General features: G+C 34.1%; 1 protein-coding gene across 2 annotated transcripts; it reads right to left on the reverse strand.

Moving 5' to 3' along the window:
- Positions 1-1,141: 1,141 nt before the first annotated feature.
- Positions 1,142-24,617, reverse strand: LOC109152837 (G-type lectin S-receptor-like serine/threonine-protein kinase At1g67520). Of its 2 annotated transcripts, none has more exons than XM_019300497.1 (7): positions 24,392-24,617; positions 3,771-5,035; positions 2,864-3,051; positions 2,559-2,769; positions 2,001-2,238; positions 1,767-1,917; positions 1,142-1,683 (listed from the first exon to the last, which is right to left on the reverse strand). In XM_019300497.1, the coding sequence occupies exons 1-7, from the start codon at positions 24,481-24,483 to the stop codon at positions 1,369-1,371; spliced, it is 2,460 nt and encodes an 819-aa protein (XP_019156042.1). In that variant the 5' UTR covers positions 24,484-24,617; the 3' UTR covers positions 1,142-1,368. The 2 variants fall into 2 exon arrangements, with proteins under 2 accessions (XP_019156042.1, XP_019156043.1); XM_019300498.1 differs by having other exon boundaries at positions 3,771-4,453; positions 23,831-24,617.
- Positions 24,618-25,196: the final 579 nt, after the last annotated feature.

The raw sequence follows: 25,196 nt of genomic DNA on the forward strand, positions 1-25,196 counted from the left end.
AATCTTGCCGGCGGACACAAGAAAAGTGGATTCCGAGGAGTTCAACATATCACCTTGTTTCATACTGTCCATCTGCGACGAAGCAACTGAGGCCACAGAACACAAAATCAGTAGGAAGAGCAGCACTTCCATGGATAGAAGCTTCATCCTTCACCGCTTTCATATACCGTACCGTACGTGCCTATTTTGTGAAGAGAGGATTGGGTTGAAAAAATTGCCAGATCTAAACTGTGTTTCAAGCTAAGTTTTCGTCACCTTTCATGCCAGATCTAAATTGTGTTCGATGTCGTTTCATAATTATGTTGTACATTATTGTACATAATTTCTGAATGTATAGTTATGAAATTATGGATTTATAGTTATGCAATTCTGGATTTATAGTTATGAAGTTATGGATGTGTAGTTATGCAATTCTGGATGTATAGTAATGAAGTTATAGATGTGTATGTAGTTATGCAATTCTGAATGTATACTTGTGAAATTATGAATGTGTAGTTATGCAATTCTGAATTTTTTTTTTAAGTCGATATCAAAACGACATCGTTTTTGTATCCGTGTGCACTATGGTGGACACGGATGCACAACAAAACGACTCACCTTTCTTGGTTGTTTCGTATATTTGGATTTTTCTCGGATTGAGCTTTAAAAACCAATCAGCGTCTAATTTTGTGTGCTAAGTGCAATGCGCGTGTAATTATTTATGGTTTAGATAAGGAAAATGACAACTGTATTATTGTTCACATTTTGATAGAGAAAAGCAATAAAAACTATATGTATTTTTTTTTGGGGGGGGGGGGGGTGGGTGGAGGAGACACCAGACAAAAACTATAACTATATGTATTGTAATGTTTTTTTAATTAATCAAACAAAGTCAATGGAGTACAACTTAGAATAAAAAGTGAAAATGTATGTAATATTATTCTTGAAATTCACTTTTGTGGAGGTTAAGTACATTTATAACTAACAAAATAAAGTGATTGATGTTAAAAACCTTTTGGTCAAACAGCATAACTGTGAAAAGTATATATGAACATATACTACATTGTAACAGAGTCAAATAGTACTCAACAAATAAAACGGTTGATGACAAGCCTCCCAGAAAACCAAATCTTGGGCTTTATAGTTTTTGATGACACCCCAGCCCCCACTTTGGTTAGTGACATCCTTGAAGATGATGAGTACAGTATCCCTAGTAGAATAGATAAACTCACTTATGCATACCCTTAATTAAGTATAAACACATAATTGTCCTGAAAGAGTTTTGGACTAGTATCTAAAATATGATTATTTATCAAAAAATCATGAATTTCATTCTTGTCAATACTAATTTACTTCTCCCACTAAAGGGAATTTCACCAAATTGCAGAACTATCTTGCCTCCATGGTGGAAGTGGAGAGTTCATTCACTGTGAACTTTCTTGATTGACCATCTTGAAATGTGTCACCCACATTAAATCTCGAGACAAATGCAGGTTTTTTGGGCTTTGGCAATGCCAAATTCTCATTGGTTAACATGGAAACCACATCATCCATGGGTGGTCGGTCGACAGCAGAATCTTCTACACATATTAGTCCTACATTGATGCATCTACGCAACTGTTCTTCATTGCCACACAAATTATTGCTTATTAATGATGGATCCACTAGCTGTAAAACTGCATCTTTGTTCCATAACTCCCATGCCTGCAATGTGGCCAAACAATAATGGTTGCAAGCAATTACATTGCAAACATGAAACCAAGTGTTTAAAGTTGTATTAGGCTTACATGTTCTACCAAATTCAGGGGGCCATCCTCACTGCGAAAACCATTGTTCTTCTTGCCACTTACAATCTCCAGTAATAATACTCCAAAGCTATAGACGTCCGACTTCATAGAGAACACACCATGCAAGACATACTCAGGTGCCATGTAACCACTATTTTATATAAAAAAACACACACACATTAGGTTATGAAGGAAATATATATGGAGCAAACCAATAGATATCTTCCTACTTACAATGTTCCAACTAGTCTCATTGTGTTGGCTTCCGTGACATTTTGCTTGAGTATCTTGGCTATTCCAAAGTCGGAAATTTTTGGATTCATATTCTCATCAAGTAATATGTTGCTAACTTTCATGTCTCTGTGAATGATTCGAACTCTTGAATATTTGTGAAGGTAAAGTAAGCCTTGTGCAGTTCCTTCAATGATGTTGAGGCGCCTTTTCCAAGACAAATACCCTATTGGATTTGGATCTGTGCCGCATTATCATGAGTGTTAAATCTAGAACTAGAGAGCTGATAGCTGTATATTTATTAAGTGTAGAGAATGCATGGACTACCAATTAAGGGGAAAAACACTACTGGAAATTATGGAATTTATGACCACCTGAAAGTTATCTTAAATCAAGTTGAAATTAAAAAGTGATCGAAAATAGCAATAAAGGTTTTTTTGGATACAAAAAATAGTCGAAACAAGGCTTTCGACTTGATTTTAGATCACTTTCAGGTGGTCGGAAATTTCATAATTTCCATAGTGAAATATGCATCCAAGTGAATAATGTTTGAGTAATTACCAAAGAGGTAAAAGTCTAAGCTTTTATTGGGCATGAACTCGTAAATGAGCATCTTTTGATCCTTGTGAATGCAAAAACCAAGCAGCTTTACAAGATTTGTGTGTTGGAGTTTAGCAATCAATACCACCTCATTTTTGAATTCTACTATTCCTTGTTTTGATTTCTCTGACAATTGTTTTATAGCTACTTCTTGTCCTTCAGGTGTTATTCCCTAATATCAAAGCCTCTATGATCAGTTCTTGTTTCATCAAGCAAGACATAATATAACTACAAAAAAATCTTAATTTTCAAATTAAAGAAGATACCTTGTAAACAGCTCCAAATCCGCCTTGTCCTAATTTACAATTAAGTGAGAAGTTGTTTGTTGTATCGACAATCCATTCGTAGCTAAAAACTTTAATATTGACATTTTCGCCGTTGTTGAGTTCATGAATATCAGTATAATCATCTAATGTCAATAAATCTTTCAGTTCTTGCTCCTTTCTTGCTTTCTCTATTAAAATGCATAAAATTAGATGATTAAACAAGATATTATTGTACATATCTCAATATGCGCCAATAAATATATGTCATATTTGGTAAAATAGTTAATTTATCAGTCAATTTTGATTTGTTTGACCACTATTAGCCGTCTGATTTGAATAAACAACCAATAAAAGTGTTTGATTAATTAGCTTTTAGTAAAAGTTTATTACTCCAAAACACTAAGGGCTCGTTTGGTTCGCGAAAAATATTTTAAGGGAAGCGGAATTGAAATTTCATGGAAAAACAATTACTATGAAGATGAATTTCATTGTTTGGTTGGTAGAAAAAGAATTACTGGGAATACTAATTCTATTGTTTGGTTAGATTTGGAATTGTAAGGAATAACGAGTATAAAGACCTATATGCCCCTACAAATTAATAAAAGTAATATAATTAAAAAAAAAAAAAGAGTAAAATAGACATTCCATCTCACTTTTTCTTCCCATCTCCGATGAAAAACAAAATCCTTGGTTCAACCAAGGATTTTGTTTTCCTCAAATTTGAGGAATTCATTTTCCAACAGAAAATAAATTTCATGAACCAAACACAAGAAAACAACATTTCTTCCACTTTAAGGAAAACATTTTCCATGAACCAAACATCTCCTAAAGTTAAACCACTAACCCAATCAAACAGCTATTTACCAAACAACCTCCATAATAAATTTAAACGTAATATGCAGAGTACCTTGTTTTGTCCGTCTCCACCACAATACAAGCAAGCCTAGCAGGAGTAGGGATATTGCTGTGGGTATAAGAATCCGGCATATCCACTTCTTAATTCTTGACTTACCCTTAGCTGGACGGTTTAGAACATATACATATTCCGTATTACCACTATTACCAATACTGATGCCCTCTTCAAATTGCAAAAATGTTCCCATCCAGCACTCACACACCCGCTCACTGTTGCTCCTATAACCAACGCAGTCGCAGTTATTCCAGCAATATTCCCTGCAGTCACTGATGTTATAACTAGAATTATAAATGGGTATGGATTGGATTGGTAGGACTCCATTTTCAGCGTGATACACAAATTTCCCAGATCTTTCCTCAAACGTCTGACCATCATCCCTGCACTTGGGTTGTTCCCATAACTCGCACCCTTTTAACTCCAGAGTTTCATTCTCGAATCCGTTGCAGTCGCCCAGGTCCATAATCGACCCAGTATCAGATGATATGTTCAAAATGCCCAAAGGTTCCAATCTCCAACCCTGACGAAATTCGAGAGGTAAATGTGGATTAAGCGTTGGTAGGCAGCTGAAATACTCTTCTTCTTTGGTCGAAATGTTAACGAAATAGTTTGTAGTGCCGCCGATGTGCTGGAAATCAGTAGCGTTCATCAACTCTCCACTAGTCCAGTGAACCACTTCTCGATACTTTATAACCAGTCGACGCTTTCTTGGTTCCCACTCTAGACTATTTGGCCCTGCCGCCGGAATATCATCGTCTTGCCATGATGTTAGAGTCCAGTTCCTACCCGTTCTATGGTTCACTCCTAACTTCATCCCCGGCAAAAGGGTATCCGTGGGATTGTCGAAACTACTCCACACTTCCTCTCCGAATGAACCATCGGTGTTGACCTCCCGGAGCACCAAGTTGCCGGAATCCAGTAAAGTTGCTGTGACATTAAGGCTAGCTTGCTTTGATGAAAGCAGCTGGTAAGAGTTGCCTTGTTCTTCATCAGTATGTGTAAGCACCAATCTCCCATAAGCATCTATATAAATGCTGGCAATCCTGGCAGAAGCAATTGTGGGGAGAGGTGCATCTCTGTTGCCTATCCATACCGGTTTAATCCCACCATTGTTGAAGCCGGCGACCCGTATGGCTAAATAGGCCCCGTTGTTTCTCTCCGATTTAAAGAATCCCAAAGTGTAAGTCCTGTTGGCAGAAATAAGTAAACTGGATTCATCAGATGCGTTCAGCACATCACCTTGTTTCAGAGTGTCGCTCAGCGAAGAAGCAATTGAGGGTAGCTGGGAACACAGAATCAGTAGGAACAACAACACCTCCATCACTACATTATTATCATTCATCCACGCCATTTTTGGTACGTGTATTCTAATAATGGCGTTCTTCTTGCTTAAAGACCAATGATCCGTACCATGGAGAGTTTAACTTTTCTTTCTCAACTAGTATTACGACGTGATTTTTGTTATTACAAGGAAATTTCCTTTTGTTCACTTATTGACTTGACTTTAATGTCAAGAAAATGGGTGAGCATACCCTCCCACGCCTCTTTATTTGTGAAACATGTCCACTCTTGTAAATGCAATATTTATGCTAAAAAATGAAAATGTTACTAATCCAAAATAAATTGCTTGATATTTATAAGGGAAAAAGTTTTAGGGGGACAAATTTTTTTAATTTGTGCACCGAATAATCACTTCCCTCCATCACTACATTATCATTCATCCACTCCATTTTTTGTACGTTTTCCTTCTTCGTGCTTAAACACCAATGATCCGTCCCTTGGAGAGTTTAACTTTTCTTTCTCAACTAGTATTAATGGCGATATAACACTTCTCCACTCTGATGTAACTCTTCTTGCTTAAAGACCAATAATGGCGTTCTTCTTGCTTACGACTCGATCAAAGAAAAGTGATTTTTGTTATTACAAGGAAATTACCATTTCTTCACTTATTATTGACTTGACATTAATGTCAAGAAAATGGGTGAGCGGGCACACCTTATCACCGCTCTTTATTTGTGAAACATGTTGAGTCAATATAAAAATGGAATACTTATAATAAAAAAAATATATAATACTAAACCAACATAAATTGTTTGTTATTTATAAAAAAAAAATATAATACTTTTGAAAATAAAATTACGAAAAACAACGCTTTTGACCTTTAAATTATTTTACTTTTGAAAATTTGATTCTTGTTAGTCAATTTAAAAAGAAATAGTTCCTTAATTTGTACATTATGTTGCACTTTTAGTCCTTGGTGTTTTATAATTACCAAACATCGTTAGCAAACTCTTTTTATGAGGTTATTTTTATCATTTAAAATCAATATCAATTGCTAAAATTTCATTTTCTTCATGTAAACACAATTTTTAATAGTAAATATTGTTTCTAAATGACAAAAATAACTGCACATGTTAATAGAGTTTGACAACTATATAACAGTAGGAACTAAAAGTGTAATATTATGAACAATTAAGGTGCTAAGTTTGTTTAAATTAACTTACAATGACTAAATTCTAAAAAGTGAAACAATGTAGGGGTTAAAAGTGTCATTTTTCAAAAATCTAATATTTAAAAATTAAAATGAAATATTTTGAGGTTGACAAGTCACTTATAAGAATAGAGTGTAATATTAATTTTGAATAAATTGATTGATTGTTACTTAGTAGAGAAAATAAAATATTTATAATAAAATGTAATACTTTAGATAAAAAATATAATACAAAGTATTTTTAAATCGAAATGTAATATTAAATATTGAAGATTTATCAAGACTATGTGGTCTAATGGTACCCGGGTTGGACTTTTATTTGGAAGGTTGTGAGTTCGAGCTTCAGTTGGCTCTTTGTGTTTCAGTAGGTTGAGAAAGTATATGAACAGATACTTCTATTTGGGCATTTATTTATATATATAAAAAATTATAATAAAGTGTAATACTTATACAAAAATCTTACTCGTCTCACATATGAGACATAAGAGATTTTTTTTCAAGAAAAAATATTATATAAATTGACTATCTATCTACTAGAATTTAATAGGTAGACGAAATCTTTGAAAATTCATGTCGTCATGTTGTCGTTTCTTGTGGAATATAAAATATTAGAAACATGCTCTTGACCAAGTCCTACTATTGTTTCATAGAATGTTATGATATCACTTGACATGTAATATTTAATTTATTGAAAGTGAACAAAAAATTAAAATATTAAACTTTTTTACTGCATGGGATTGCATGTAGCTTGGTGGCGGAATTATGTGCTATCTTCTAAGAGTAAAACATGCATTGAGATGGATCTTTGAATTTTTAAAATGTCGAGCTAGAGAGTGATTTATAGATATTTGTATGAAGGCGAAAATATGTGAGCAGGACAAATAGTATAATTATAAACATATGATAGCAAGTTTGGATCAATTAAAGAGTTGTTATCAAGCTATTGAAATTGTAGTATAAATTATATGTACCGATGAGTAAAATTTTGCACAAATTTAATGACAACTTACTATGAGCAGTTATAATTGAGACTTCATCAAGTGATGGAAATATTATTGACTATGCTACTAGTTACTATTTACGACCTCCCTTGATAACAAATTATGTTGATGTGGTTTAACCATGGTATATGGCTATATGCTGCCTAAATTTTGTATGGTTTCCTTTAATATCAGGAAAAAAGAGAGTACGGAAGTGAAATAGGATGATCTATGTATTACATAGTTTTCTTAAATAATACTATATGAACTTTTATTTCTTACTCAATTTTACTACTCCATATTATGTAGTATATTTTGATTGCCTAATAAGATGGTGTGGGACTGTGGGTCATATTTTTTGTTCATTTTTTTTCAATAAAAATTGAGTAAAAGTTGAAAGTATAATTTGAAAATAAGTGTAATATTTTCCATTTTCTTATATCGGGTGGTGTCCCACATGGCCCAGCCCATGATCACTACATGCTTATCCAGACGTCGTTATATCGTGCACCCCGCCCTACCCAAAACGACGTCGTTTTGATGCATTGTCAAAAAATGAAAAATAAAAAAATCTGTTTCAAATACACATAAACTCATAACATAATACAGAGAAACTCATAATTGAATACACATAATCTAACATGATACATAATACACACAAACTCTTAATTGAATACACAGAAACTCTTAACTGAATACACAGAAACTTATAACACAATATGTTTGGATGGAATAACTATATGCAGTAATGGGGATTGAGTAATCCAAACTAGCTTTCTGATTCAATGGTTACAATGTTATGTTATAAAAGGGAAGTTAAACTAATTAAATATTTTTATGTAAGTAGTAAATTGCAAGACAATCTTGGCTCCATAGCTTAAATGGAATGTTCATTCAGACTGAATTTCTTTGACTTGCCTTCCTGAAATTCGTCCGGCACACTGAATCTCGTACTGAAGGCTCTTTTTTAATTTATTGTTCATTTTTAAATAATATACTAAAAATGAATTTGCAGTATATTACTGTTTGGTAAAAAATTGATTTATAGGCCAATTTTAGTTTCTTTTTTTTTTATCACTATTAATTGTTTGATTTAATTAAAATATCAATATAAGTGTTTGGTTAATTAGCTTTTTGCAACTTCAAAATACTAAAATTCAAAAAGCTACTCCAAGCCACTTTTTCAATTAGCTTTTTTAAAAAATAAATTATACCAAACAGCTATCAGCTAACAGCTAATTTACCAAACACTTTTCTACAACAGCTAATGTTATCAACTAGTTATACCCTCTAATTAACACAATCAGCTAACATCCATTTACCAAACAGGACCTAAATAAACTTTTTAAAAATAAAAAATAAAAAATAAAAAATAAAAAACAAAAACAAAAAAAAAAACAAAAACAAAAAAAAAAAACAAAAACGTGTAAGTTAGTGACCCAATTTTCAATATCATTCATGGTTTACTGTATAATGATCAATGAGTCTTCGTTGACGAGGGCCATGGTCGGTCGTCCAAGTCTTTGGACGAAAGCTAATATAATAAACCAGTCCATGACTCTAGGGTACATATCAGCATGCCAATTTTGACTCTGAAATATAGAATTTAAAGTACTACATGTCTCCAGGACATAAGCAATTAAGCCGTGATATAAATGTCCTTTGGAGTTGAAACTTATAAAATAGGAATATTTCATTTCAAATTGCAACACTATCTTGCCTCCATTGCTGAAATGGAGAGTTGATTCACTGTGAACTTTTCTGAACTGTCTTCTTGAAATCTATGGACCACACTGTATCTGGAGACAAATGCAGGTTTCTTGGGCTTTCTCAACGCCAAATTCTCGTTGGTTAACATGGAAATAACATCGGACATAGATGGTCGGTCGACTGCGAGGTCTTCTACACATAGCAGTCCTAGGTTTATGCATCTTTGCAACTGTTCTTCCTTGCCACACATGTTGCTTAATGTTGGATCAACGATTTGCATCACTGCATCTCTGTTCCATAGCTCCCATGTCTGCAACAACACCGATTATTGCTACCAAATATATTGCAACTAACCACTAAACCACGAAAACGAATGCTTAACGTTGTATTAGGCTTACCTGTTCGACCAAATTCAATGGCCCATCCTCGCTACGGGAGTAATTGTTCTTCTTACCGCTTATAATTTCCAACACTAGTACTCCAAAGCTGTAGACATCTGACTTGGTAGAGAAAATACCTTCCTTTACATACTCAGGGGCCATGTAGCCGCTGTTTTATATTGAAGTATATACATAATGTGCATAGGTTAGGAAAGAAATTCAATTTGTAGTTTAATTTCAAGTAAACTTGTGTTCTGAATTGAAAAAGAATAAATGAATATATTTCTTTAGACTTACAATGTTCCACTTAACCTCATTGTGTTTGCATTTGTTTCATTTTGCTTGAGAATTTTAGCCATACCGAAATCTGAAATTTTTGGATTCATATTCTCATCAAGTAATATATTGCTAGCTTTCATATCGCGGTGAATGATTCTTACTCTTGAATACTTGTGAAGGTAAAGCAGCCCTTGAGCAATCCCTTCAATTATGTTGAGACGTTTCTCCCAAGTCAAATACTCTTTTCGATTTGGATCTAGGCATTATAAAACAACGTTTTTGTTAAGTTTAAAACTAGAGAGTTAAGATGCATCAATAGTAGAGAATATATATATATATATATATATATATATATATATATATATATATATATATATATATATATATATATATATATATATATATATATGGAATAGTAATTATATATTAATTATTAAAAAAAATATGTATTCAACTAAATAAAACAGTTACCGAAGAGGAAAAAATCTAAGCTTTTATTTGACATAAACTCATAGATGAGCATCTTTTGGTTGCCATGAATGCAAAAACCAAGCAGCTTTACAAGATTCGTATGTTGGAGTTTTGCTATCAACACCACTTCGTTTTTGAACTCCATGAGGCCTTGTTTTGAACTTTCTGACAATTGTTTTATAGCTACTTCTTGTCCTTCCGGTGTTACTCCCTAATAATATCAAAGTAACTTCACCAAATAATTAACACATAATAACCAAGCAAAAAAGAAGTCATGCATGTAGCATAGAACCATCATTGTTGAATCGAAAGAATACCTTATAAACACTTCCAAAACCGCCTTGTCCTAATTTATGCACAGATGAGAAGTTATTTGTTGCAACAACAATCCATTCATAGCTAAAATGTTTCAGATTGCTGCCCTGAACGCATTCATCATTGCTGAGTTCATGAATATCAGTGTATTCTTCTAATGTGAATAAATCCTTTAGCTGTTGCTCTTTTCTGATTTCTTCTGCTAACATATATATGTTCAATTTTATGGTCATATATACAATACACCATTACACACAGTTCAAGAAACGTGAAAAGATCCATGAAAACTTACCTCGTTTTCTCCTTCTCCGGCGCAACTGAAGCAAGCCCAGCAGGACTATGACTATGGTGGCTATTATTACGACAATGGGTATAACAATCCATTTCCACTTCTTTGAGTTACTGTTACTACTTTCATCTCCTTCTGCAATCCAGTTCTAGCAATTAGCATGATATCAGCGTTTCACTTTCATACTCGAATTCTAACTAAAAGTAATTAATATATGTACACTATAATATAATAATTATAATAAGTTATTTTAAAATTTTCATTACTAATATTCATAAAGTATATTTTAATTTACTTGGTAATATATTTATTAAAACTTTATTTACAAACTAAAAAACATACTAAATATGAGACTACATATGTATATTTTGTTTTACATAACTTACACAAAACAAAGAATGAGCTTAAGTCATTTAGTTTAGTCCGCTAAATTTCATACTAGCTCATTCAATTCCTGCTATTAGATTAATTTTTTATGGGACTAAATTAAATTTTTTTTGGTCTATTTCTTATTTTGATTTTATTAGAACAGTGCACCAATTAGTTCTTGTCTAAGACAATCCTATGATATAATATAGACTCCATCTGTCTCATTTTATTGGTTATACTTATTATTCATAGGTCAAATCAATTTTTTTTTTGTTTATTTTCTTTATTATATTTTATTTATTTTTAGTGTAGTTTAATTTTTAAATATATAAATTTTGTATACTAATAATAAACTTAATATCCTAAAAAATTAAATTAAAAATAACTATAGTCTAATTTTATGAACCAAACCAAACACATCAAATTAGAAGTAAGGAGTATCCCTACCCTTAATTGGACGGTTTATAACATAGACCGCTTGTGTTTGGCCACTGTGGTCCTGTAGAAATTGCCAATATGTTCCCCTCCAGTACGTACACCCTTCATCGTAACGTTGATAGCCAACGCAGTCGCAGTCCTTCCAGCATTTCTCTTTGCAGTCACTGAGGCTGGCAGTGGAGTCGTTGTCTGGGTAGCTTTGAGGTACTGCGAGTCCTAATTGGGTGTAGTTGAAGAACCCAGATCTTTTCTCGAACGTTTGCCCATCCCCCCTGCACGCCGGTTGGTGCCAAATCTCACACCCTTTTGATTCCTGCGTTTTGTTCTCGTACCCGTAACACTCGCCGGCGTCAGTAATGGGCTGTCTGATTGGATTGGTGGCGTCGGACAAGAGGCCCAGAGGGTCCAGTCTCAAAGCCACGAGACGATCATACGTCGCCAATTGTATTTCGGGTGGAAATGTAATGGTGAAATAGTCCTCTGTTTTTGTCGAAATGTTAAGGAATTGGGCTTTGAAGTGGTTGTCGTCTAAGAATAAGTGCTGGAAATGTGTCGCATTCTTCAGCTCTCCGCTGCTCCAGTGAGCCACTCCTCGGTGCTTGATAACCAGTCGCCGTTTGATTGGTTCCCATTCCAGACTAAACGCCCCGGGCGCCGGCGAATTGTCGTGCAGCCATGATGTGAGACTCCATTTCCGACCCGTTCTATGGTTGACGCCCAACTTCATGCCCGGCAAAAGGGTATCCGTGGGGTTGTCGAAGCTACTCCACAGTTCCTGCCCAGATGAGCCGTCGGCGTTCGTCTCCCGGAGTACCAATTCGCCGGAATCCTGTAAAGTGGCCGACACATTCCGGCTAGTTCGCTTGGATGAAACCGGGAAAGGACTGCCTTGTTTTTCATTGTGTGTAAGTATCAATCTCCCAGAAGCATCTATGAGAAGCTTAGCAGATAAAATTGTTGGGAGAGGCGCTTCTCTGTTGCCTATCCATATAGAACTTTCATCCTCCATCCTTCCGGTCAACCATATTGCTAAGTAAGTCATGTCGGTACTCTTCGGCGTAAAGAATCCTAAGGTGAAAATCTTGCCGGCGGACACAAGAAAAGTGGATGCCGAGGAGTTCATCACATCACCTTGTTTCATACTGTCCGTCTGCGACGAAGCAACCGAGGCCAGAGAACACAAAATCAGTAGGAAGAGCAGCACTTCCATGGCTAGAAGCTTCATCCTATCCACCAATGCTTTAGCTTTGGGTTGAAGTGTTTTTTTTTTTTTTTTTTTTTTTTTTTTCCTTTTTTTGGAGAACCAACCTTGGGTTGAAGTGTTGAAAATTCTAGTACACCCATCATCCCTAATTTTTCTCTCTCTTTTGTGGCTGATAAGTGAGGGACCCTTATATTCAATAGTATATAAACAGCCCATCACTAAGGGATTAAAACACACCTTGAGCATTCTCTCTTCTTTACACCTTAATCCTTTGTCCAAGCAATTACGTTTTGCGTTTGCAAGTCGAAAGAACACGATATCATGGTCGTGAAATGCTTTTAATGCAGTGTTAGATATAACACGTTGCAAGAACAACACTTTTCTTTTACCTTTTTATTGTCCAGCCTAAATTAACAATTATTTGTATTTTGTTGGTACGTGTACGACATTGTTGACCTACCAGTTCGACCCCCAAAATACAACAGTTAAAAGCATTTCAGCCTGATAATAATGTCGGTCTCGTCGAAATCCATCGTTGATGTTAACACGATTGAGCCTCTCACTGGTGGTCTGACTTACCGTCACTGGTTTGCGAAAATCACGACATTAAAACATTAATTTTTCTATTATGTTGCACTTTCAGTCCTTAGTGTTATATAATTACCAAAGACCGTTAACAAACTATTTTTTATGGGATTATTTTTATCATTTAAAATTAATAGCAATGCCTAAAGTTTCATTTTCTTCATGTAAACACCATTTTTTAATAGTGAATATTTATTCTAAATGACAAAGATAACCTCACATGTGAATGTGAATGGAGTTTGACAATTATATAACACTATAAACTAAAAGTGCAGTATTATGGACAATTAAGGGGCTAAATTTGTTTAAATTAACTTACAAGCAATGATTAAATTTCCAAAAGTTAAACAATGTAGGGGTTAAAAGTGTCATTTTCCTGAAAACCTAATATTTTAAAACTAAAATGAACAGTTACTTATGAGAAAAAGAGTTAATTCCATAAGAAATCCCTTGTTTTTTGTGGCAATTTCAAAGACTTAATTTCATCAGAGATCCATTATTTTTTGTGGCAATTCCAAAGAGTTAATTCAATCAGAGATCCCTTGTTTTTTTGTGGCAATTCTAAAATTGGTCACAGACTATCATTTTTTTTTTCATTTAACATCCCAAACTATTATTTTTTGGACACTTTTAGTCATTCTCATGACTTTTCATATTTTTAGTAAGAATTAATTTCACTTTTGGTCCCACGACTTTTGATGTTCTATCACTTTTGGTGCACAACTTTAAAATTTTTTAATTTTGGTGCCTAACTTTGTTATTTTTATCAATTTTGGTCCTTTCGGCCAAATTGACTGTGAAATATTGTTGGATTTTATATTGTTAGGGGTAAAATCGTCATCCCAAGGAAATATCTTCAATATCTAAACAAAATCACCGTAAAATCATATCTATAGGTGTTTGATGATGAGAATAATGGGGAAGATGGGCAGAAATCAGACAGATCTATGGGATTTATAGTTTCGACCATTGGCAAACTCTTCTTTTCCTCTTAATATGATTTTTCTTTTGTTTAAATATTGAAGATCTTTCCATGGGATGACGATTTTGCCCCTAAAATAAAAAATCTGGAAATATTTTACCTTCAATTTGGCTAGAAGGACCTAAACTGATAAAAATAACAAAGTTAGGCACTAAAATTGAAAAAATTTAAAGTTGTGCACCAAAAGTGATAAGAACTCAAAAGTCGTGGGACCAAAAGTGAAATTAATTCTTTTAGTAAGGTCATTATTGTTTATTCATATTTTTCTTTTGTTATTTTTTCTGGTTTTAACTAGTTTAATTGGTTTAGGTCTTTACAAAAAAAACCCGATTGAAAAATAAAGTTACTAAAAATTAGAGGTTACCTAAATTTCTAAACCAATTAAATCGGTTGAAACCGGAAAAAATAACAAAAGAAAGTTATGATAAGACAAAAATGTCCTTACTAAAAATAGGAAAAGTCACGAGAATGACTAGAAGTGTCCAAAAAATAATAGTCTAGGATATTAAATGACATAAATGATAATTTGTGACTAAATTTAGAATTGCCACCAAAGATAAGAGACCTATGGTGGAATTAACTCTAAAAAGTGTAATATTAGTCCGGGATAAATTGAATGATTCTTACTTATGAGAGAAAGTGAAATACTTCTAAGAAAAAATATACTTCGTAATATTTTAAAATCAAAATGTAATATTACAGGGCGTTTGGTTGGAGTGGGGGAATTACGTGGGAAAGGAATTGCAATTCAATGGGAGATGAATTACTATGAATAAAGTGGGAATTTAAATTCCAGTGTTTGGTTTACAGGAATAGAATTACTTGGAATTTCAATTCCAATGTTTGGTATACATGGGAATTGAAAGGGAATAAGTAATATACACTCAAAAATGTCCATTGTTGTTGTTAGGCATTAATTTTAAGTTAAAAAGGGAGGGGTAATTTTGACTCATCACTATCTTTTTTTCTTCTTAAAATCTCAGGAATTAAAATACCAGGGGGACATGGAATTTTAATTACATGAAAATAGGGGAATTGCAATTCCATGGAATTGCAATTCCTTTCAACCAAACAAGAGAATTTTGTGACCTTTGAAATTATGTGGGAATTAAGTGGGAATTAAATTCCCTTCAACCAAACGCCCTGTTAATAGTTAAAGAGGTACTTATGAAAAAAATTATAATAAAGTCTAATACTTAAAATAAAATAAAAAAATCTAACTTATATGACGTACAAGAATATATGAGACATCTATAAGAGATTTTCCCGAAGAAAAAATATTATATATATTGACTATGGTAAATTATTGTGTGGACCATAAATATCAGGTACATTTTTAATATATGAAAAGTACATTATTTTTGTACTTAAGCTACATTTTATAAAATAATGTACCCTTAATATATTAAAAATATACTTTCAAAAAATGTACCGTACGTACATAAATAATGTACCCTTAGTATATTAAAAATATATTTTTTATTTATGATCCACACAATTGTGTGGACCATGGTCCATGCAATAATGATTGGCAAATTATGCCCTGGACCCGTGTCAACAGTTCATTGTGGACACGGGCCCAAAACGACTTCGTTTTAAAAAAAAAAACGCGTCATTTAGTTTAAAAAAAAAAAAAAAAATCGCGCGTGTTTTGCCGTTAACGGCGTTATTTTTTTTTGGATTATGAATGTACAGTTATGCCGTTATGAATGTACAGTTATGCCGTTATGAATGTACAATTATGCAATTATGAAATTATGAACACAGAGCTCTAACATTATGAACTTACAATTATGAACATATAGTGATAAAATTATGACCATGAAGCTTTAAAATTGTGAATATAGAGCTTCGAAGATTATGAATGTACAGTTATGGAGTTATGAATCTACAGTTATGGAGTTATGAATCTACAGTTATGATATTATGAATCTACAGTTATGAAATTATGAATGTACAGTTATTGATCGAATTATGAACAAAGAGCTCTGACATTATGAACTTACAATTATGAATATATAGTGATAAAATTATGAACATAGAGCTCTAAAATTGTGAACATAGAGCTTCGAAAATTATGAATGTACAATTATGGAGTTATGAATGTACAATTATGAAGTTATGAATGTACAGTTATGGAGTTATGAATGTACAGTTATAGAGTTATGAACGTACAATTATGGAGCTATGAATGTACAGTTATTAACATATAGTAATAAAATTATGAACATATACTCCTATAACGAAGCGGTCTGAATTTTTTTTTTTTTAAAAAAAAAAAAAAAAAAAGGAGATACGGCACTGTGCATGCTGGACACGGGTCCATAGCATAACGATTGATAATGATTGCATTGACTATATCTACCTACTAAAATTGAATAGGAAGATGACATCTTTGAAAATTCTATGTCGTTATGTACGTATGTTGTCGCTTCTTGTGGAATATAAAATATTAGAAACACGCTCTTGACCAAGTCCTACTATTGTTGCATGGAATGTTATGATATCAAATGACATAATGTAATATTTGATTTATTGAACGTGAACATAAAATTAAAATACCAAAGTTTTTGCTCCCCTATGTGGGAGGTCTAGGTTTCGAGCCTTAGTGTAGGCGTAGATTGTATGAGTATCCTCCTTTCTTTGTAATAAAAAAAAAAAATACCAAAGTTTTTACTAAATGGAATTGCATGTAGCTTGGTGGCGGAATTATGTGCTATCTTCTAAGAGTAAAACATTGGGATGGATTTTGAATTTTTCAAAATGTTGAACATAAGAGTGATTATAGGTGATTTTTAAGGTGAAAATAGGTGGACGAGGCAAATATTATTATAAACATATGATCGGTTGGAGTCATTAAAGAGTTGTTATCAAGTTATTGAAATTGTAGCATAAATTATATGTATTAATGAGTAAATTTTTGCACAAATTGAATGGCAACTCACTCTAAGTCTAATTGGAATATTACAATTTTATATATTATATAATTATAAAATTATAATTTTATATGCACATATATAATTATATTATATTCCTTTCAAAAAATATAATTATATTAATATATTTAAAATATTAAAAAATCATAAAAGTTTTCCTGAAAATAAAACATTTGGTATATATATCATGAAGAAAAAAAACGTAGGAAATCCACGATCAACTTAGTGAGTGCAAGTGGTTTATTTCGTGACTTTAAAGGAAGTTGAATTACGGGGTTTGTGGTTAATATTAGTGTTACTGTCTTACTGACAGTTTCTTTGCTGAATTGTAGGGCATAAGGGAGGGTTTATGACTCAATAAAGAAAAGGGGTTCCGGAGGATGGTGACGGAGCTTGATTCTGAAGCGGTGATTAAGGTGATTTTGTCATTACTTTCATTTTTGTCTGCAAGTTCCTTGCTTCAGGGTTTGATGAGGTGGTTTTTACGCATGTGTTGAAGGAAGGTAACGGATGTGCCAATTTCCTTGCCAATCTTGGCCAGGTTAAAGAATGGGGTACAACGATCTTAGAGACTCCTCTATATGAGTTGTTGGGCTCTTGCTAGCTGATGCAGGCGAAGTCAGGTTCAGAAGGGTCGGATAGCATCCGTGTAGAGCGGGGACAGACACACCAAAAAGAAAAAGAAAATGAAACACACTCTAGTTTGGGCCGATAGTGTGCAAGGTTGATACTTGATGACAAATTATTGTGTGGACCATGGTCCACACAATGCTGTGTAGAGCATAACAAAAAGTACATTTTTAATATATTAAATGTACATTATTTGTGTATTGAATGTATATTATACAATATAATGTACACTCAGTACACAAATATTGTACATTCTCTGAATACAATGTACATTTTTAATATACTAAAAGTACATTATTTTTCTACTGAATGTATATTATTTTACAGTATACAAAATATTATTCACATAGCTTGTGTGAACCATGATCCACACAATAATGATTGGATACTTGATAGTGTAGGCCTGTTTTCAAGATGTTTGGAACAAGTTAGACAAATTATAGTGTGCACCCGATTGTGCGCCCTGGCCCAAAATGACGTCATTTTGTACATTTCACGTGTTTGCTGTTAAATTCTTAAAAAAAAAAAAAAAAAATCATGTTTCAAATGTACAAAATTGTATAATAGAATGCACATAATTGTATAATAGAATGTACATAATTTTATAATAGAATACACATAATCTTTTTTAAAAGGATAATACACATAATCTAATATAATACATAATACACATAAACTCTTAACTCTTTAAAAAAATTCTCATGTTTCGAATGTACAGAATTGTATAACAGAATGCACAAAATTTTATAACAGAATGCATAGAATTTTATAACAGAATGTATAGAATTTTATAAACGCGTTAATTTCCCACACAACTTAATAAAACAACATCATTTTAAGAGGCACAAGACACACATTGCTATGTGCGCCGTGGTGGACGGTTTAACGATTGAACAAGTTAGGCCCTTCTTAGTTCTTAGTTTCTTGTATCTCTAGAGATTTTAAATGGGCTTCATTGAGGGCTTTGTCTCACATGGCCCAGCCCATGATCACTACATGCTCATCCAGCTTAACTTCCAGTGTTCCGCGGAAATTTACAGTTTTTCGTTCCGAAAATCCCGCCAATGTGAAGTGCAACCCAAGCTCTGTCACAGTTCAACACTTGAACCATGTCCTAGCAGCCCAGCACACTGATCAGAAAGAGCTGAGGAAGAGAGAATAGAGGTCGATGAGGAAGCTATCAGCGGCGAGATTTCTGGAGACTTCACCGTCGGCAGTGGCGAGCCCTAACAAATCCGCCTGCGAGTCTCACAGGCACTTCGAGTTCAAGTACACTTCGTTTAATGCTACTCCACTGACGCCACTGATATGGTCTAAACATAAGAGGGGAGGGAAGAGTCCAGAGCCTATGCAGACTTCACGATGTCAATCTGAGGGACTTTGCGTCATCTGGACTGGATACTGTCAAGCGCCAGCTTGATCAGTCTCACTCGGAGACTCTCAAGGAGCTTGAGGCCAATAATTTCCATCTTCAGAAACGATTCAAGGTCTATGCCTCTCCTTCACTAATTCATTTTGTGAATTGAAGATTTTATTTGCTTGCATTGGTGTTTTTGTCATTTCTGCTTTGATCTCCTGGCAGTTAACGATGCACACTTGCACATACATACAGCTTTTTGTTACTGTTATTGTTAGACATCAATACTTGTAGAACAGGTTTGATTAGTTATGTATTCCTATAGTAACTGTAACTTGTTAAGTTCCTGTTATTATTACTTCAAGTCTAGAACCCAAGTTTGATAGGCCAGGACAGTCGGGTTACATAATTGATAGTTATTGGCATTTTTCTGTTTGTTATTTGACTGTTAACTGAAATGTTTAGTTGTGTGAACTTTCAACTTCTGAACATAAGAATGTGCACAGTGCGCTGAGATTTATCAATCCTGATCTGATTCCTCATACAGTCATACTGTCAGGCATTCCGATCAGTGACTAGAGAATTTGAGGATGTCAGTCTGTCAGACATGGATCACATGTTTATTTATGTAGTGTCTACATGCATAAATTATGAATATATTTGACCTCTCTGCACGCTGATGTTATCTCGAAATAATTTTTTGGTAGTTGATAATCTTATATTTTTGCTTATTTGTAGTAGTTCAATCTGGTAGATAATAAACTTGTCTTGATTTATAGTGAGGCATTTGATTGAAAATTTTCTGTATGACCTTAATCTAATCCTTGCTCTTAAGGTTGCTTGTGCTAGAGATCTTTTTTTTTTTAACAGAATACATATTTCTTTTGAGACTTGTTATACTCTGTGCTTGTAGGGTGAATGGTGAAGCAGACAAGTATCAGAAAATATATGAGAGAATCTGTGATGGTTTAGAGGCAATGAAGGTGAGTCTTTTATTATCTGTTAAGTCCATGTTTCTTTTCATATCTAACTCTATTATTCATTGTGCACAACATTTAATATTTAATTCATTAAACAAACACAAATTTAAAATATCAAATCAAGTTTATTGAAAGTGAATTTTCTTTGTGCACTCACTATAATGCATCCATCTGAATAGTTTGAATTTATAGTGTCACTATAACAAAATATTTTTATAAAATAGTACACTAAAATTGCAACACTATCTTCCCTCCATAGTTGAAATGGAGAGTTCATTCACTGTGAACTTCTTTGACTTGCCTTTCTCAAATCCGTCGGCCACACTGAACCGAGAAACGAATGCAGGCTTTTTTGGCTTTGGCAATGCTAGATTTTCATTAGTTAACATGGAAATCACATCGGACATAAATCTTCTACACATAGTAGTCCTACATTTATCCATCTATGCAACTGTTCTTCATTGCCACACAAATTGCTCACTGCTGGATCCACTAGCTGTAGCACTGCGTGTAATATTATTCTTGAAATTAATAACATTATTCTCATCTCACTCACTTTTGTGGAGGTTAAGCACATTTATAACTAATAACAAAATAAAGCGGTTGATGACATGATAAGCCTTTCCCGGAATCAAATCTTGGGCTTTATAGTTTTTTATGACCCCCCTCCTTTGGTTACTGACATCCTTGAAGATGAACGGTATGGTATCCCTAGTAGAAGATATAAACTCATTTATGCATACCCTTAATTAAGTATAAACACATGATTGTTCTGAAAGAGGTGGACTAGTATGTGGAATATGATTATCTATCAAAAGATCACGAATTTAATTCTTGTCAATACTAATTTACCTCTCATCGAGCCCGCTAAGGGAAGTTCACCACTTCACCAAATTGCAGAACTATCTTGCCTCCATGGTGGAAATGGAGAGTTCATTCACTGTGAACTTTCTTGACTGACCATCTTGAGATGTGTCACCTACATTAAATCTCGAGACAAATGCAGGTTTTTTGGGCTTTGGCAATGCCAAATTCTCATTGGTTAACATGGAAACCACATCAGCCATGGATGGTCGGTTGACAGTAGAATCTTCTACACATAATAGTCCTACATTTATGCATCTATGCAACTGTTCTTCATTGCCACACAAATTATTGCTTATTAATGATGGATCCACTAGCTGTAAAACTGCATCTTTGTTCCATAACTCCCATGCCTGCAATGTGGCCAAACAATAATGGTTGCAAGCAATTACATTGCAAACATGAAATCAAGGGCTTAAAGTTGTATTAGGCTTACATGTTCTACCAAATTCAGGGGACCATCTTCACTGTGAAAACTATTGTTCTTCTTGCCACTTACAATTTCCAGTACTAGTACTCCAAAGCTATAGACGTCTGACTTCATAGAGAACACACCATGCAAGACATACTCAGGTGCCATGTAACCACTATTTTATATCAAAAAAATACACATTAGGTTATGAAGGAAATATAAAGTAAACCAATAAATCTCTTCTTACTTACAATGTTCCAACTAGTCTCAGTGTGTTCGCTTCCGTGGCATTTTGTTTGAGTATCTTGGCTATTCCAAAGTCAGAAATTTTTGGATTCATATTCTCATCAAGTAGTATGTTGCTAACTTTCATGTCTCTATGAATGATTCGAACTCTTGAATATTTGTGAAGATAAAGTAAGCCTTGTGCAGTTCCTTCAATGATGTTAAGGCGTCTTTTCCAAGACAAATACCCTATTGGATTTTGATCTGTGCATTATCATGAGTGTTAAATCTAGAACTAGAGAGTTGATATATATGGATTAAGTGTAGAGAATGCATGGACTACCAATTAAGGGGAAAAATATGCACCCAAGTGAATAAAGTTTGAGCAATTACCAAAGAGGTAAAAATCTAAGCTTTTATTGGGCATGAACTCGTAAATGAGTATCTTTTGGTCCTTGTGAATGCAAAAACCAAGCAGCTTTACAAGATTTGTGTGCTGAAGTTTAGCAATCAATACCACCTCATTTTTGAATTCTACTATTCCTTGTTTTGATTTCTCTGACAATTGTTTTATAGCTACTTCTTGTCCTTCAGGTGTTACTCCCTAATATCAAAGTCTCTATGATCAGTTCTTGTTTCATCAAGCAAAACATAATATAATATACCATCAAGCCACAAAGAAATCTTATAATTTTCAAATTAAAGAAGATACCTTGTAAACAACTCCAAATCCGCCTTGTCCTAATTTGCAATTAAGTGAGAAGTTGTTTGTTGTATCGACAATCCATTCGTAGCTAAAAACTTTAATATTGACATTTTCGCCGTTGTTGAGTTCATGAATATCAGTATAATCATCTAATGTCAATAAATCTTTCAGTTCTTGCTCCTTTCTTGCTTCCTCTGTTAAAATGTATAAAATTAGATGATTAAACAAGATATTATTGTACATAGCTCAATATGTGTGTTAAGGAATATATATTTGATATATAGAATCTCTATATATTAGGCAGTTTAGGGTTTTAGGTACGTAGGACATATGGAAACTTGTTTCCTATTCGTAGTTTTCTAGTACCTATTTATAGGGCTTTGTATTTTCTATTCCTATGAGAGTTTGATATAATATATGATAGCACATTAGAAACTCTATCTCTTCACTTTCGTAACAATGTGCGAATAGATATATGCCCTATTTGGTAAAATAGTTAGTTTATAAGTCAATTTTGATTTGTTTGACCATTATTAGCCGTCTGATTTGATTAAACAACCAATATAAGTGTTTGATTAATTAGCTTTTTGTAACCATTTATTACTCAAATCAGTATTTTGAAAAAATCAATTTTGTATGTAATCAGCTAACAGCTCATTTACCAAACATCTTTCTACAATCAGCTAATGTTATCAACTGGTCAAACCACTAACCCAATCTAATAGCTATTTACCAAACAAACCCCCTTAATAAATTTAAAGGCAATATACAGAGTACCTTGTTTTCTCCGTCTCCACCACAATAGAAGCAAGCCTAGCAGGAGTATGGATATTGCTGTGGGTATAAGAATCCGGCATATCCACTTCTTAATTCTTGACTTACCCTTAGCTGGATGGTTTAGAACATATACATATTCCTTATTACCAATACTGGTGCCTTCTTCAAATTGCAAATCTGTTCCCATCCAGCACTCACACACCTCCTCACTATTGCTCCAAAAACCAACGCAGTCGCAGTCATTCCAGCAATATTCCCTGCAGTCACTGAGGCTATCACCAGAATTAGAAATGGTTATGGATTGGATTGGTAGGACTCCATTTTCAGCATGATACACAAATTTCCCAGATCTTTCCTCAAACGTCTGACCATCATCCCTGCACTTGGGTTGTTCCCATAACTCGCACCCTTTTAACTCCAGACTTTCATTCTCGAATCCGTTGCAGTCGCCCAGGTGCATAATCGACCCAGTATCAGATGCTATGTTCAAAATGCCCAAAGGGTCCAATCTCCAACCCTGACGAAATTCGAGAGGTAAATATGGATTAAGCGTTGGTAGGCAGCTGAAATACTCTTCTTCTTTGGTCGAAATGTTAACGAAATAGTTTGGAGTGCCGCCGATGTACTGGAAATCAGTAGCGCTTATAAACTCTCCACTACTCCAGCGAACCACCCCTCGATACTTTATAACCAGTCGACGCTTGCTTGGTTCCCACTCTAGACTAAATGCCCCTGCCGCCGGAATATCATCGTCTTTCCATGATCTTAGAGCCCAGTTCCTACCCGTTCTACGGTCCACTCCTAACTTCATCCCCGGCAAAAGGGTATCCGTGGGATTGTCAAAACTACTCCACAGTTCCTCTCCGAATGAACCATCGGTGTTCACCTCCCGGAGCACCAAGTTGCCGGAATCCAGTAAAGTTGCTGTGACATTGAGGCTAGTTTTCTTTGATGAAATCAGGTAAGAGTTACCTTGTCCTTCATCATGTGTGAGTATCAATAATCTCCCAGAAGCATCTATTTGAAGGCTGGCAGAAGAATTTGCCGGCAGAGGTGCATCTCTGTTCCCTATCCATACCGGGTTATCCGAACCAGAGTAGGGCCGTATTGCTAAATAGGTCCTCTTGGTTCTCTCCGGCATAAAGAATCCCAAAGTGTAATTTTCGTTCGCAGAAACAAGTAAATCGGATTCATCAGATGCGTTCAGCACATCGCCTTGATGTAAAGTGTCGCTCTGCAATGATGAAGCAATTGAAGGCAGGGAGCACAGAATCAGTAGGAAGAACACAACCTCCTCCATCACTACATTATCATTCATCCACTCCATTTTTTGTACGTTTTCCTTCTTCCTGCTTAAACACCAATGATCGGTCCCTTGGAGAGTTTAACTTTTCTTTCTCAACTAGTATTACGACTCGATCAAAGAAAAGTGATTTTTGCTATTACAAGCAAATTTCCTTTTGTTCACTTATTGACTTGACTTTAATGTCAAGAAAATGGGTGAGCATACCCTCTCACGGCTCTTTATTTTTGATTAGTAACATTTTCATTTTTCAGCATAAATAGAAAAAAAATTAGTAAAAAAACACTTTTGACAAAATTGAAAAATGTGCTTCATTTCAACCCCTCACGTAGTTATATTGCACATTAATGGTTATATACTCAACACGCCCCCTCACGTGTGCGGTGGGTTCCAAGCAACACGTGGACCGTAGTTGCTTCGAACCCACCCACGACCTTTGGTCTAGCTCTGATACCAAATTGAAGCATATGCTCCATCTCAACTAAACGCCTAATCTAGTAGTTAGATTGCACATTAATGGTTATATGCTCAACAAACAATTTAATTAATTGTTATACTTTTAGAATTTTGGTCGTCGTTAGTCAATTTAAAAAGAAAGTCCCTTAATTTATCTTTTTTTTTTTTTTTTAAAACCCCTTAATTTATCTATTATGTTGCACTTTCAGTTCTTAGTGTTATATAATTATCAAACTCCATTAGCAAATTTTTTTTATGAGATTATTTTTGTTATTTAAAAT

Source organism: Ipomoea nil, unplaced genomic scaffold (assembly GCF_001879475.1).
Source record: "Ipomoea nil cultivar Tokyo-kokei standard unplaced genomic scaffold, Asagao_1.1 scaffold2480, whole genome shotgun sequence".
Classification (NCBI taxonomy): Eukaryota; Viridiplantae; Streptophyta; class Magnoliopsida; order Solanales; family Convolvulaceae; genus Ipomoea; species Ipomoea nil.

Bases quoted from the DNA above. Each gene is read 5' to 3' on its own strand.
- LOC109152837 (XM_019300497.1), bottom strand. From the start codon at position 24,483: ATGGAGTGGATGAATGATAATGTAGTGATGGAGGAGGTTGTGTTCTTC. The intron at 5,036-24,391 runs GAGCGACACTTT...TGCTTCTTCGCT, and splicing joins TCAATTGCTTCATCATTGCA to GAGCGACACTCTGAAACAAG. The intron at 2,770-2,863 runs GTATCTTCTTTA...CTTTGATATTAG, and splicing joins GATTTGGAGCTGTTTACAAG to GGAATAACACCTGAAGGACA.